The sequence below is a fragment of the Myotis myotis genome, unplaced genomic scaffold (genome assembly GCF_014108235.1).
Source record: "Myotis myotis isolate mMyoMyo1 unplaced genomic scaffold, mMyoMyo1.p scaffold_m19_p_2, whole genome shotgun sequence".
Classification (NCBI taxonomy): Eukaryota; Metazoa; Chordata; class Mammalia; order Chiroptera; family Vespertilionidae; genus Myotis; species Myotis myotis.
The window spans coordinates 62,468,720-62,483,205 of record NW_023416324.1 but is presented as its reverse complement, the minus strand read 5'-3'; the positions used below and the strand labels follow the sequence as shown (position 1 = coordinate 62,483,205).

At 39.9% G+C, this 14,486-nt stretch overlaps 1 protein-coding gene across 3 annotated transcripts in view; it reads left to right on the top strand.

Moving 5' to 3' along the window:
- The window catches only part of MCOLN2 (mucolipin 2), a 58,254-nt gene that overhangs the window by 12,261 nt on the left and 31,507 nt on the right, over positions 1 to 14,486 (top strand). For all 3 annotated transcript variants that reach the window (XR_004974281.1, XM_036351690.1, XM_036351691.1), the window contains exons 2-4: positions 4,763 to 4,922; positions 11,600 to 11,773; positions 13,648 to 13,801. Coding sequence is in view for 2 of the 3 variants with exons in the window: in XM_036351690.1 (XP_036207583.1) it covers positions 4,763 to 4,922; positions 11,600 to 11,773; positions 13,648 to 13,801 (488 nt within the window). In the remaining variant the exon portion in view is untranslated. The remainder of the gene's footprint in view (positions 1 to 4,762; positions 4,923 to 11,599; positions 11,774 to 13,647; positions 13,802 to 14,486) is intronic.

Below are 14,486 nucleotides of genomic sequence, written 5' to 3'. Positions count from 1 at the left end.
CCAAAGTGGACATACGATGGCTAAGAGACATATGAAAAAATGCTCAAAGTCACTGATCATCAGAGAGATACAAATTAAAACAACAATGAGGTATTACTTCACATCTGTTTGAATAGCTATAAACCAACAAATGACAAGTGCTGGTGAGGATGTGGAGAAAAGGGCACTCTAGTACACTGCTGTTGGGAATGCAGACTGGTGCAGCCATTATGAAAAACAGTATGGAGTTTCCTCAAAAAATTAAATATGGAACTGCCATTTGACCCAGTGATTCCACTTCTAGGAATATATCCTATGATACCTGAAACACCAATCAGAAAGAATATACGCACCCATATGTTTATAGCAGCACAATTTACAATAGCTAAGATCTGGAAACAGCCCAAGTGCCCATCAGTAGATGAGTGGTTAAAAAGGCTATGGTACATTTATGCCACTGAATACTATGGATCAGTAAAAAAGAAGGATCTCTTACCCTTTGAGACAGCATGGAGAGACCTGAAGAGTATTTTGCTAAGGGAACTAAACCAGTCAGAGAGAGACAAGTACCACTTGATCTCACTCATATGTGGAACCTAAGAACAACATAAACTGATGAACAAAATAGATCCAGAGACATGGAAGTATGGAACAGACTCAAATCTTAGAGGGAAGGCAGGGATGCGTGGGTAGGTGGGAAGAGATTAGCCAAAGAACCTGTATGCATGTATGCATAATCCATGGACACAGACAATAGTGTGGTGAAGGCCTGGGGTGGGGAGTGGGGGCAGGCTAGAAGGAGTCAATGGGAAACAAAAGGAAACATTTGTAATACTTTCAGCAATAAAGATTTTAAAACATTTAAAAAAACAGCAATCTTATACTGTAACTTTATTATTCATAGAAACTATTTTTATTTCTGTATTGCTATCATCAGTTGATCACACTTGACTGGCACTATCCTATATTTACCTAGTGGCTCCTGTACTAGTAAGCTGAAGGGGAAAGGTTCTCATACTAGCTTTTTCAGTTTTCTTTTTACTCATTGCAGCGCTAGAAGAATTACTATGCTCTGTAAATACCTAAGTGAAAGACTTCTGGGAGGATACATAGTGTAAATAATTTAACACCATCACTGATCCATGTTCTTGGGGATCAGAAGGTTTGTGTGGGAGAACATTGCTTTTAGACACAGTTAAGATGCCACCTTGTTCTTGGGAATCCTCCCTCAAAGCTCCTGGTCAAGTGTCCCCATAGCACTTACCACTCCATATATTATGACACTGTTATGGTATTTTCCCTTTGGCTGTCTGAACCCTTCTCCCCAGAGTTAGGTCTCCACTTCCAGGATAGTGTTTACGCTGTGGTACGGCATTCACTGCGCTATTTGCTAACTTGTGACTATGCACTCACAAGCCTGTGTCTTCCACTGGACACTGAACATCAGAGGTTCAGGGAGCCTGCTCAGTGTTGTGTTCCGAGCACCCAGTGCAGCCGCCCAACACAGTAAGTGGTTAGCAAGTGGGAAGATTGAATCAAGAGGTAAATAGAACAGGTGCAGGGCAAACATTTAAAAATTCTCCTGCTTCTTGTGAAATGAGACTCATTATGGTAAATGATGATTCATTTCTGAAAGTTCTTTTCTTCCCCTCAAGTTTGTCTTATAGATAGTTTTACCTGTATTTGTCTTTTGATAAGGTAAACGTGATTGTTTTCTAATCTGGGTCTGATTCCAATATACTTGGCCCTGTTTCTAAATTGATTGTTTCATGTTACTTGGTCTCCTCATGCGCTTGGTATTGTTTATTACTGGTTAACGTGTTTTACAAGTGATTTGTTAGAGCACCTCCATCCCAGGACGAACCTCCGGAGGGGCCTGTGTGTGTTCGCTGGGGGGTGGAGGGCCACCCCGTCCCAAGCCCACTGAAGAGCTTGCTCATGGTGTGGCATTCTCTGGCTCGCTCAGCATGAGGCTCAAAGGGTTGGGTTCTGGTCATCATCTCTCAGGATGGGTCTATATTTTTAATTTCCTTTTCCCCCTTTGATTTGAAACTACTGTAGCCTTCTCTGTAGTCCTCTACATTTTGGGGGGCAGGCAGTTTGGGTGCTGGTTACTTTTTCTGAAGGATTAGCTCTTTGGGGCCCCCGTTTAAATTTGAGGATGATCTCCTTTCACACATTGGATGGGCTTTGGGCCTTAACTCTTGGTTCCCCTATTCCCCTTTCCTGGGGCCACAGATGGAAGCCTAAATGTGCATGAATGGCATCGGGCTCCTATTTCACCAAAATACCCCAGGATTGGCCTGGGAGTTCTTTGTTCTCTTTAATTTTTTTAAGCATTTCTAGAAACATCTTTATTACAAGTGTTCATTTTTAAATTGAAATATATTTGACATATAACACTGTATAAATTTAAGGTGTACAACATGTTGATTTGAAACATTTATATATTGTAATGTGATTGCCATTGTAGCGATACTTAGCTCCTCTATCACATCCCATAATTATCATTTCTTTTTTGTGCTGAGAATAATTAAGATCTAGTCACTTAGCAATGATACAATATTGTTATCTTATTCACTATACTGTGCATTAGATCCCCAGGACTTGTCTGCTTTTAACTCCAGTCTTTTACAGTTTGTCAATCAATTTTGACCAAGAACTGCAAGGCAAACAAAAGCTTTATTTGGGGGTCTTTTTTTAGGAATTGCAATCCAAGGATACATAGATTTGGGTAGAAAGTCAACTGTGTTCTGAGGGGGAAAGTAGGGAACAGAATTTATAAAGACAGAAAAAGGGGAGCGTCTAAAGGAGCTACACAAATTGCTTTGAGAGATCTGTGGCTGGTGCTCACAGGAAGTCTTGCATTATGCTATATATGATTACTTGCTTATGTCTACTGTTAGGTGAAACTTTTATTTCTTCATAGAGAGTTCAGGGAATCAGCCTTTTCCAGGAACTGCATCAGGATGTAGCCGCTTGGGTTAGCCCAGCTCTAAAGTTCAGTTTCACATGAGGTGAGGTCTGTTAGCTCACCTTCCTGGAGGCCTCCCAACTCCATTTTAGACTGTCCTCTTGTCAATATCAACTCCATTTTGCTGTGTGTGAGTGTGTGTTTTAACAAGGCACTTCCTCCACTCCCCCCCCAAAATATGTATTTTATCTAGCATAGTTTTTCTTTTTCCTCCTTCCCTCTTCCTTCCCTCTCTCACTTCTCCTTCCTTCCTTCCCTCCTTCCTTCCTTCCTTCCTTCCTTCCAAGCAGGAAAATTCTGAATAACCTAGCCTACTAATTCTGGAAATAGGAGGTCTAAAAATAGAAATTCAACAATAAAAAAATAAAATTTTAAAAATAAGAAATTATTAACAACTGCATGTAAGTCTTAAAAAGGTCTTAAAATAAGTTTCAAAATAGTCTTTTCCCTTTGGACTTCTTTTAAACTTGTTAGTCAATGTAGATAACATAGATCATAAGTCAGTATAAAAATATTGCCATTTAGACATTTCAGGTGAAAAGGTCCCCAAGAATAACCCCCTACCCCCAATTATAAAAACTTCCCTAAAAATGTGTAGCTTGACTGACTGAACTTAATGTAATTTATTTATTAAATTTACCATCCAGACACTTTCTGTTATAAGAAACAGAAATCTAATTTAAACTGGCTTAAAAGCCAAAGGGTATTTATTAGCTCAAATTGAAAGTATTAGGACGATGGCTTTAGGCACAGCTGGATCCAGGAACTCAAACACTGTTAGGTCTAGTGTCTATGTGTCGTCTGTTCTTCTGTGTTAGCTCCTCTCTCTGGTGAGCTCGCCTGTGAAGGCGAGATGACTTCCCAGAACTTCAGACTCACAGCCGAGGCTTTATGTCTCTGCTCTCCAACTGTGTTGATTATGTATCCAACAGTGAAAGTTAAGCATATATCCCCAATGTGTGTATATTTATTTAGAAATTGTATGCTACCATATACCACTGTTATTCTCTATGTTATATTAATTACTAGTGACCCTTCTCTATGTTATGTTATATTAATTATTAATAGAGTTAAATCTTTTGTTTTGCATACCCCACTTTGGGGACTGCTTAGTGGAAAGACCACATCTCTCCCATTAGTTATAATCATAGTCCTGTGACCACATCTCATTGGTTCTCTTTGGCCCAGCTTGAGTCCTATGCCCACTCCCGAGTCCAGAGCCCTCGGAAACAGTAAAAACAACTTTTACTAATATAAGGGGACACAGATATCTGACTAGGCATAACTACAGAGGTGCTGTTTTTACTTCTTAACTATATTTACATTTTAGGATCTTATCATCACTGATGTATTATCAATAAAGGGAGACATAATCCTTCATTCAGTACAAAAAGTTATAGAACAAAGATTCTCTATTTCTAGAACACTTTAGTTTCATTAGTCTATACCAAATTTCTGTGATTTCACATTTGGAGTACATGAAAATATCCCATCTAGTTTCTGTTACTACTTCAGTGACAGGTGAGTGCTATATGTTAAAGTGTAGGAATTGATGAGTTTTGAAATATAATTTCATTCTTGTAATTTTTGACAATGGCCATTTTGAATAAGACGAGTAGCTGTGTGAAAAGGCAAATACTAGAGGGTCCTGAATAACTGTCAGATTCCTAAAGAGAACACAGGTGCCCCGGTAGAGAGAGAGAGTTTTGCTTGGAAGAGTGGGTAAAGCATGTGAACGGAAAGTATTACTTAGGAGCTTTCTGATGAACAGGCTGTTTCATGTATTTAAACATTGATCTTCCGTGGCAGCACTGCAATGGCTCATCTCGATTCTGACATGAAAGAAGAATGTCTGAGGAAAGACCTGCGGTTCTACTTCATGAACCCTTGTGAAAAGTACCGAGCCAGGCACCAGATTCCATGGAAACTGGCTTTGCAGATTTTGAAGATACTCATGGTCACCACACAGGTAATTTATATGATGAGTTCGTTTGGTTGGTTCCTTACCCCAAGATGAAACTGTGTTTTTATGTGTTCTGCCCCTTGACTTTTGTTCTGGGAAGTCCACACTCAAGTTCATAAAATTATAAAATTATGTTGACTCTGGAGGGCAGATGGTACAGGGTGAAGTTCATTTCCGACGATGACCTTGTTCCAGTAAGGGATTATGGCGCCCTGCCTCCACAGGTTCTATCACTATAGGTGAACAGTAGATCTGTATTGCAGGGTGTGGGTTTCTATATCTGAATGAGGCACATAGGCTGGTGCAGGCTGCTCAATCCAAAGTGGCCTCTGTTCTTGAATTTTCTCATCTTTATCCAAATACATCTTATTTAAACACACTTTTGAAAGTTGCATCTTCGACTGGTTTGACTTTAAAGACTTAGAGAATGCTAAGCATTCCTTTCATCAGTGGCGTGACTGAGTGCTCTGAATGTTTAAATACTAAGCCCCTGGCATTATAAGGAGCATAGAGAGGCTACATTGAGACCTTCCCCCCACCCCTTTCATTTTTATTTATTTTTTTATTATTTTTTAAAATATGTTTTATTGATTTTTTACAGAGAGGAAGGGAGAGGAATAGAGAGTTAGAAACATCGATGAGAGAGAAACATCGATCAGCTGCCTCCTGCACACCTCCCACTGGGGATGTGCCCGCAACCAAGGTACATGCCCTTGACTGGAATCGAACCTGGGACCCTTCAGTCCGCAGGCCGACGCTCTATCCACTGAGCCAAACCGGTTAGGGCTCATTTTTATTTATTTATTGATGAGAGAGAGAGAGAGAGAGAGAGAGAGAGAGAGAGAGAGAGAGACAGAGACAGAGACAGACATTGATTTATTTTTCCACTTATTTATGCATTCATTGGTTGATTCTTGTATGTGCTCTGACCGGGGATTGAACCTGCAACCTTGGTGTATTGGGACGATGCTCCAACCATCTAAGCTATACTGCCAGGGCTGAGACCTTTGGTTTAAGTCCATATTGTTGAGCCCTTTGTAGCCAGTATTACAACAGCCATTTGAATCATCATGTAGCGTTGGGGCCTGTGGTGTGGAATCATTTTCAGGGATGTGTCTCTCTAGGTAACTGCATTTGAAACACTTGCTCTTTTCAAAACAGGACTGATTTGAGGTATTTGGCTCCACTGGCGAATAATCATTGTGTTGTCAATGTAAAAGTCTTTGTAAAGATGTTATTCCGGGAACGCAAACGTCAACACCTTTCTAAAAATACCCCCATGAAGTTTTAGAAGTGAGAGGAGGTTTCTGCCATAACTGAAGTTGCTTCTTTATTCTGTGTTCATAAAGAGGTCTTTCATTATGTGGCATGCTGTGCAGCTCATCCAGTTTTAGGGTAACCGAGTTTCTTAAAAAACAAACAAACAAGCTTGAGATGCAGGGTATGGTTAAATGTATATGCTTACCCTTTTTCTTCTTTTTTAATTTTTTCATTTTAATTCTTAGTCTTGAAGTTTTAATTTTGGCAACCTATAATGTAGGGACATTATTAGCATTACTTGGAAAGAGGAGAAATAATGTTCCCCTTTGTCATTTGGTTAATTTTCATTGTTTCCCAATTTTTTTTCTTGCCAAACTAGCTTTTATTTCATTTTTTAAATCTAATAATGGTACTAAAATTCTAACTTATCAGGACACAACACATTATCAACATCCTTGACTTATCTTCCTTGTCCTGATACCTACTAAATCCCAAGGATGCTTCCTTCAAAACTGCATCTACTTATGTTCTGCCATGCTCACTGTCTTCTTTCTAGCACAGGCTCTCATCTGTTAGTTGATTAAAAATGTGTATGAAGCACCTTGTATGCTAAGCATGCTGTTGGCCATCCAGTTGTGGGTAAGTTACTGCTGTTGACAACGGACCTAACACGTAGCATAGTGTTTACCACGCGCCAGGCACCGTAAGCGCTGTGTGCGTGTTAACCCGATTTCGTCCTTACAGCAGATCTGCGAGGTAGGTCTCTCTTGGATGAGGAGACTGAGCCAGAGAGAGTTAAGCACTGTGCTCATGGCCATGCCGCTAGTAAGTGGCAGAGCTGGAATTTGAGCCCCCGCACTCTGGCTCTGAAGCCCGCACTCTTCTTCTCACATTGTTTCTGTTCTAAATGTAGGTCCTCAGAGTTTGTAGTCTAGGAATACAGACAAGTTACCTAGGCTACTTCTAGTCTTCCTCTTATGCCTACCTTTCTTATCCTCATACATACCAGTCCATTCATTTTTCTTAAAAGGCCTTCATTGTGTCTACCTCCTGCTCAGAAACTTTTGCAGAACACTGTTTCCCACAGAAGAAACTCGAATCCATAGCCTGGATTCACAGATTTTCAACTTGCCTTCCCACCAGGTTTTCATCTACTGTTCCCGCCACACACCCAGCCCGATGACCCCACCCAGTGATCTTGCTCTGTTTGTTCCTCAATCCAGAGGGATTCCTTTTTCTCCCTTATCTAACAGGCACTGTGTGAAGTCCATCTCCCCTACGGACCTTGTCTGACCACTCAGCCTATAATTTTCCTTAGAATGCTAGTACCCCTGTGTCCACATGACTAGTTTCACTTGTAATAGAATATTTCTGGGAATTGATCATTAGCTTTTTGTGTACCTTGCCTCCCCTAACAAAATGAGGGGGGTGATTACACTTTTGTTCGTCTGTAGGATCATTCTAATAAGGTTTGCTACTTGGGTGATATCTAATTGGAGCAGATTTCTTGACTGTACTTCCTTCCTTCAAAGCCCATTTTCCCTCCTCTTTTTTTTCAGTCTCTTTTAGTACCCCCCCCCCCTCAATTATAATGGGATAGGTGGCATTTTATCAGGATTGATGCGAAGGAAACTTTTTAAAAAGACATTCCTACTCTTCATTTGGCAGTGATTTGTAATCTTGAGACAGGTGTCTACATTCCTTTGCTAATTCTACTCTTTCCCTCCCATATTCTTTGTAAGTTATTACAGCGGTATCTTGATTTCACCTGGTACAGAATATTTTCTCCTACACTGTTTGATTTCATAATCAGGTCTTAACTTCACAATCCGGATAAAATCTCTGCCAGGCTGCACTTAATTGTGTAATTATTTTTCTGGCTTATATCATATTCTCGGCAAATCTTAAGATCTAGTTAGAGGGGCTAAGGTGCATTTTTCTGTCAAACTCCTCTTAAAAAAGTAAACTTATTTGGCCAATCCTATCTTCTTACTCTTGCTCTGTAGAGAGTGTTTGATTCTGAAACTGGTATTTTTGACCCTAACAATTCTGCCATAGCAGGAAGAGGGCATCACAGTCTCCTCTTCAGGGTTCACCTCCTCTACTAAGAGATGTTCTGAAAATCCCAACCCTGACCTGATGCTAGACGATACAGGTGGGTCTTGGCTTGTTCTATGAAAAATAGAATGGAGGAATTGTTTTGTTCCTGATGCCAGATGGGGTGGTTACAAGCAGGGATCACACCTCCAAGTCTCTCATTTCCAAAATGGAACTGTTGAGCATTAAGTTTAAATGAGGTGATGGCTTAAAATATCAGCAAATTGTCTGCCACATTCCTGGTCAAGTTATCCATTCCCTCTTCAGATTTTTTAATGTGTGAATTTGTTGTTGTTGTTGTTGTTAACCCCCATCTAAGGATATTTTTTCCCAGTGATTTTTAGAGAGAATGGAAGAGAGGGAGGGAGGGTGGGAGGGAGAGGGAGAGAGAGAGAGAGAGAGAAGAAATGAAACATTGATTAGTTACCTCCCGCAAGTGCCTTGACTTGGGGCTGGAGATCAAACCTGCAACCCAGGCTCATACCCTTGTACGGGACTGGAACCCATGAGCCTTCGGTCCTCAGGCCAATGCTCTAACCACCATGCAACACCAGCCAGGGCTGCATGAGTTTTTTTTTTTAGCTTAGCTGGAGCATGGGAGGAATGGGTCTAGAGTTAAGTTGGCAGCATTTCAGTTTGAGAGATAATATAAACAGATGGTCAAGAGAATGAACAGGTGAGTCAAACAGCCTTGTTTTTCCTCCTCACTCTGTCACTTTTTAGCCATCCCAACCTGTATATGCTATGTGACTTCAGTATATATATGCATAACATGGAATTATATTCATCAACCAATTCTGGACTTGACTGTGACATTGTGATGAGCACTATTCCAGTTCTTGAATGCATACTAGTACATGCTAGTTGGGAAAAAAGAAAAAAAAAATCATGTCCTTATTGATCCCAGCGTCATATCTCCCTCACAGAGTGTTGGGGAATTCAATGAAAAATAAAAATTACAAATTTTAGGTGCCGTGCCTGGCCATCAGTAGATCAGAGTTGTTATTCAATGCCAAGCAATGTTGATCTTGCCCACATTGTACCCCAGTTTGGTACAGAGTAGGCACTCGGTGAACTTTGATTGAAGAACTTAACTCCTGTCTGTGCTTTTTCATTTGTGTGTCAGTATTTTAAACAAAACCTGGAAGTAATCATGTATGTTGGTTTCCTGGTCTCCTTCCTTGGCTTCAAAAACAACAGGACGTTTCTGCCCTCCCCGACAGGCACCGTGGACAGACATGGCATATTTGCAGGAACTGCCAGCCTCTGTGGCTTGGTTTCAGCACAGGCTGGGTGCTGTGGGACTTCTCACCTGGTAGTTTCCTGAAACAGCTGGGGTTTTGCACTTGCTCAGTCCTTCAACTTGGTACTTGGGGAATGTGAGCTGGTGAGGCTCAGATGCTAAGGAGTGTCATCCTTGCACCTTCTCAAACAATAGCTGCAATTCTGTAAAGCTAGCACCTGATTCTTTTCTGCAGGAGGAGCCTCAAAGACAAAATTTTCAACAGAAGGAAATTGTGTGGCATAATAAAAACGACTTTGGGCTTAGGTTTGCCTTTCATTCCAGTTGGGTGACTTAGGACAATTTAATGAGGCTAACTCTAAATTTCTACATAGGTAAAATGGGGATAAACACTAGTAACATTGTTGTTATGTTAGTAAATGAGAGAATACATGTAAAGCGGTTAGTACAGCAACTGTAGTAGAATGGTAGCTATTATTTTTACTTATTCAGCCTTTTTATAAAGTCAGGCAAAGTTAAAAGGCTAACAAATATTTTTAAAAGTATGTAAGTTTGCATAAGCATAGTAACATTTAGTTCCTATGAAAGGTTGAGTAGTTGAGGTCTTGTTTAGTGCCATGCAGTGTATCATATTGAACCATGGAATGACAGAAAATAAAAAAATGTCAAGGTTATCTAGTGGAACATGCTAATATCAACACAGTGAAACAGAGTCCCAAATTGTTTTGATGACTTAGTAGGGTGAGGATTTGGGGCAAATTTTCTAGATGCTCATTGTCTTATAAAGCAGATGAGAAGATAAAGTGGCAAGATGGGGAAAGGTATGTGGGGCAGGGCTTGAAGAGGTATGTGCGTGTGTGTAACAGAGTGTGTGTGAGAGTATATGTACATGAGACTAGGTGTGAGAAAGTGTGTATATGACAGTGTGTGAATGAGAGTGTGAGTGTGCATTGAGAGAGTAAGTGTGAGAGGGTGATTAAGAAAGAGAGGTTGTCTATGTGTGTAGCAATTCCTGTGGGTTTTTTTTTTTTTTTGTAAACCATTAGTGCTTTCTAATTTCCCGCACTTATTGGATTACAAGAAGAAAACTTTGGGGCAGAAAGAATACCTTCAGTCCTGATGAAGAGAGCCCTTGGTGCCTAACCTTGTGCTAGGATACAGTGTAAGGGAGAATAGTGGGAGTTTTATCACGCGAAGGTAGGTGTTTGATGACAATGAATGGGTTTGAGCGAGCCCTGCCATTCTTCTTGGTGCTTTGATCTCAGAGAGAGAACTCTTAGGTATAAATCTTATAGAAGAGATCTTGCAGAATTGGAGTAATTGGATTCCTTTGACAACTATCTTCTCTCAGTGGGAGTAAGTATATATAGGCTACTTTTCAAAAACATTCTTAAAGCCATATACAAAAAGTTGTAATTTTAAATAATAGTTATGATTCCTGGATGTTAAATCAATAACATGAATTATTGCTTTACTAAGTACACCAATTTTTAAAACAATTAATTTGAAATCCAAGTATTAGAAAAATGGAATCAGACTTAACTGATTTGGATTTCTTCTCCCTCATTAAAAGTCAGCAGACATATGTCACAATGATGCTGAGAAAAAAAACAAACAATGATAAACATATAATATGTAGAAGAATGGCAAATAGACACACACACACACACACACACACACACAGGCTAGCAGGGCCCTTTGTCATTGGTAGTGGTAATTTCTTCTAATTTTATGCTATCTAGAATTGCTCATGTAGCTTGATGAGGTAATTCTGCTTTGGACTTGTATTTTGACACATCACATTGATGTGATTAGTAAAACCAAAGCAGTGAGATTTTTCTTGCTGCCGATGATAAGAAGGCATTTAAATAGTAAAATTCAGCCCTCATCGGTTTGACTGAGTGGGTAGAACGTCAGCCTGCAGTGCAGGAAGCAACCAATTAATGTGTTTCTCTCACATTGATATTTCTCTCTGTCTTTCCCTCTCTCTTCCACTCTCCCTAAAAATCAATGAAAAAATGTCCTTGGTGAGATTTAAATAAATTCTAAAATTCATATATACCTATTTGATTTTCTTTTCTAGCTTGTTCGTTTTGGCTTAAGTAACCAGCTCGTGGTTGCTTTCAAAGAAGAAAACACCATGGCTTTTAAGTATTTGTTTTTGAGAGGATATGCTGGCATAGATGAAGAAAACTACAGTTACAGTGTATATACTCAAGAGGATGCCTATGAGAGCATATTTTACGCTATTAATCAGGCAAGTTTTCATTGTGAATTACCTATATTTTAAGAATATATTGATACTTGATCTTGTTGTCTTAGCCAAGAAAGAAAATTATACATATATTTAAATATTCTAATTAAAACTTGCATAGTCTGCTAAAAAATGTTTATTGTTATTTCTGTAGCTACATTTCCACACAATAGATTTTGCATATTTAAAAATTTTTATTAAGATTTAATTTTTTTATTTATCCCTTTGAACCAATTACTTTTGGGCAATTACCTCAGAACAAATGGCCAAGAGCAGATATATAATCTCAGAAGGTTTGATGGATGAGATACCAAATCTGAGATTCTAGGGAGTAGAATATGATATAGTTGGATCTAGTCAGGTATTAAGAAACCAGATTGGCAGACCTGAAGAAAGCATTTAGAGCAGAGAAATTGTTATTCTTACTCTTTCTTTTTTTTTTTATTCATTCGTTCACTCATTCACTCATTCATTCATTTATTCATTCATCCATCCATTCAATAAATATTTGGGTACCTAGTATGTGCCAAGTACTTTTCTAGACCCTGGGATACAGCGTGAATAAAAGATAAAACCCTGTCCTTGTAGAAGTAGTTCTAGAGGGGAGAGCCAGACAAATGAAAAGAAGTGAGATGTATAGTATTAAATGCTGGCTCCCTGAAAACACCACCAAAAAAAAAAAAAAAGCACGCTGATAATAAAAACTGAGCTTGTGGCTTACAGCAGTGAGGGAGGTGCTATCTTGACCATTCTCAGTTATGCCCTGGGTGAAAACGGCAAAATCCAGACATAGATTCTGAAGTCTGATTTAGGGGGGAAAGAATAGGGTCTTTCAATGTGACAGAGCTTGATTAGAATCAGGTAAAGATCATGACATCTAATAGTTTAGGGTTGGTAGACACAGCCAGGTGAGGATTAGAGGTGGTTCGCAAAAACTCTTGGGGTTATTAGACTAAATCTTCAAATTGATCATTTAAATGATTTTTTGGAATGTTCCTGAAACAAACAATACAGTTACTTGCAACTTTTATGTTCCTGGGAATAATAAAGTCATATTAATGAAGATAGGACCAGTAAAGTCCTGCTAGTGCAAATAGGCCAGTGGTGAAGCCATGTTCATGTGAGCTAGTGTTGGGCATGAATGTAAGCTGTGGGGTGTGGAAGGTTTGGGTCGTCAGTGGTATGTCAGAAAGTGATAACTGCTATGGAATAAAGCAGGGAGCAGATTGGGAGAGCCTGGTGGTGCCTGTGTGCTGGTGATGGATGTTTGCACTTATCATTGAGCAGTACAGGAAGGCCTCACTGAGGTGGTGATATTTGAGTCAAGACATGAAGCAGTGAGTCTTAACAGATTGAAAACCTGGAACAACCAAGGCCACAGGCAAGCCTGTGCCTGGGAGCTCCAGGAACTGCCTGGAGATCAGTGTGGCTTCAGGAGGTGGGGGTGGCACCAAGGGTCACTAGTCTGCTGTTAGGTCAGAGAGGTGGGCACGGCCTGAGCTTGGGCCCAGAGTGAGGCGGGAGGTCTGTCAGCACTCCCTTTAGTTTTGAATTCTGTGAGGCAGTGTGTTTCTGCCCAACCTGAGACAATGACCTTCTGGTATTTTACATTGGGAGTTCTACTGAGGAATCTATAATAATAAAAGCATAATATGCTAATTAGACTGGATGTCCTTCCGGACAAAGCCGGGGCTTTGAGGGCCAAGGCAGAAGCAGCCACCATGGTGGCAGGGGCCAAGCTCCTTGCATGAATTTCATGCATCAGGCCTCTAGTATGATATAAGCAATAACAAGTAGCTAAAGTGTATTTCATATGCATTAACTTCTGATGAAAATCTTGAAAGCTCATAGTGTTTTTATTTAACTATTTTTAATAGTATCATCATCTAAAGAACATATCCCTGGGGACCCTAAGTTATGGAGAAAATGAAGAGCATAGAATTGGCCTAAAAGTCTGTAAGCAGCACTACAAGAAAGGAACCATGTTTCCCTCTGATGAGACACTGAATATTGACAGTGACATTGAAACAGGTAACGGATTGCTTTATTATATGCCTCTATCATCTCCTGTGGTCACAGCAAAGATGCCCTCATGTGCTACCAAATGGAACAACTTCAACCTTGCTTTTGTGACTGCTATTTGCAGCTGTCAGGTTAACATTTGCCTACACAGGGCTTTGGCTCAGGAAACTGCAGGTCTACGTAATAGGCCCTGGAAATTTGTGGATCTCTTAGGTCCATGGTCGGCAAACTGCGGCTCGCGAGCCACATGCGGCTCTTTGGCCCCTTGAGTGTGGCTCTTCCTAAGCCTTAGCAGTACCCTAATTAAGTTAATAACAATGTACCTACCTATATAGTTTAAGTTTAAAAAATTTGGCTCTCAAAAGAAATTTCAATCGTTGTACTGTTGATATTTGGCTCTGTTGACTAATGAGTTTGCCGACCATTGTCTTAGGTGCAACTCAAGGTGGTTGGTTTTGTGGTAAATGCCCAGGTGTTTCCTGTTTGTTTAGGTTTTTCCCTCCTCCACTAGGGGACGATTAGATATTTTGGGGGGAAAAAAAGAAAGATGAGTCTGTATTTATTAAATGAAATAATGTGTTAAAGTGCTTTGCACTCTTGTTTTTTATTATTTGTAAAATATATTAATGCTCTTCAAAGGCAAATTGTGATTAGCAGCTCATTTCCTCTTTCAGGCTGTTGCTGGCCCCAAAGT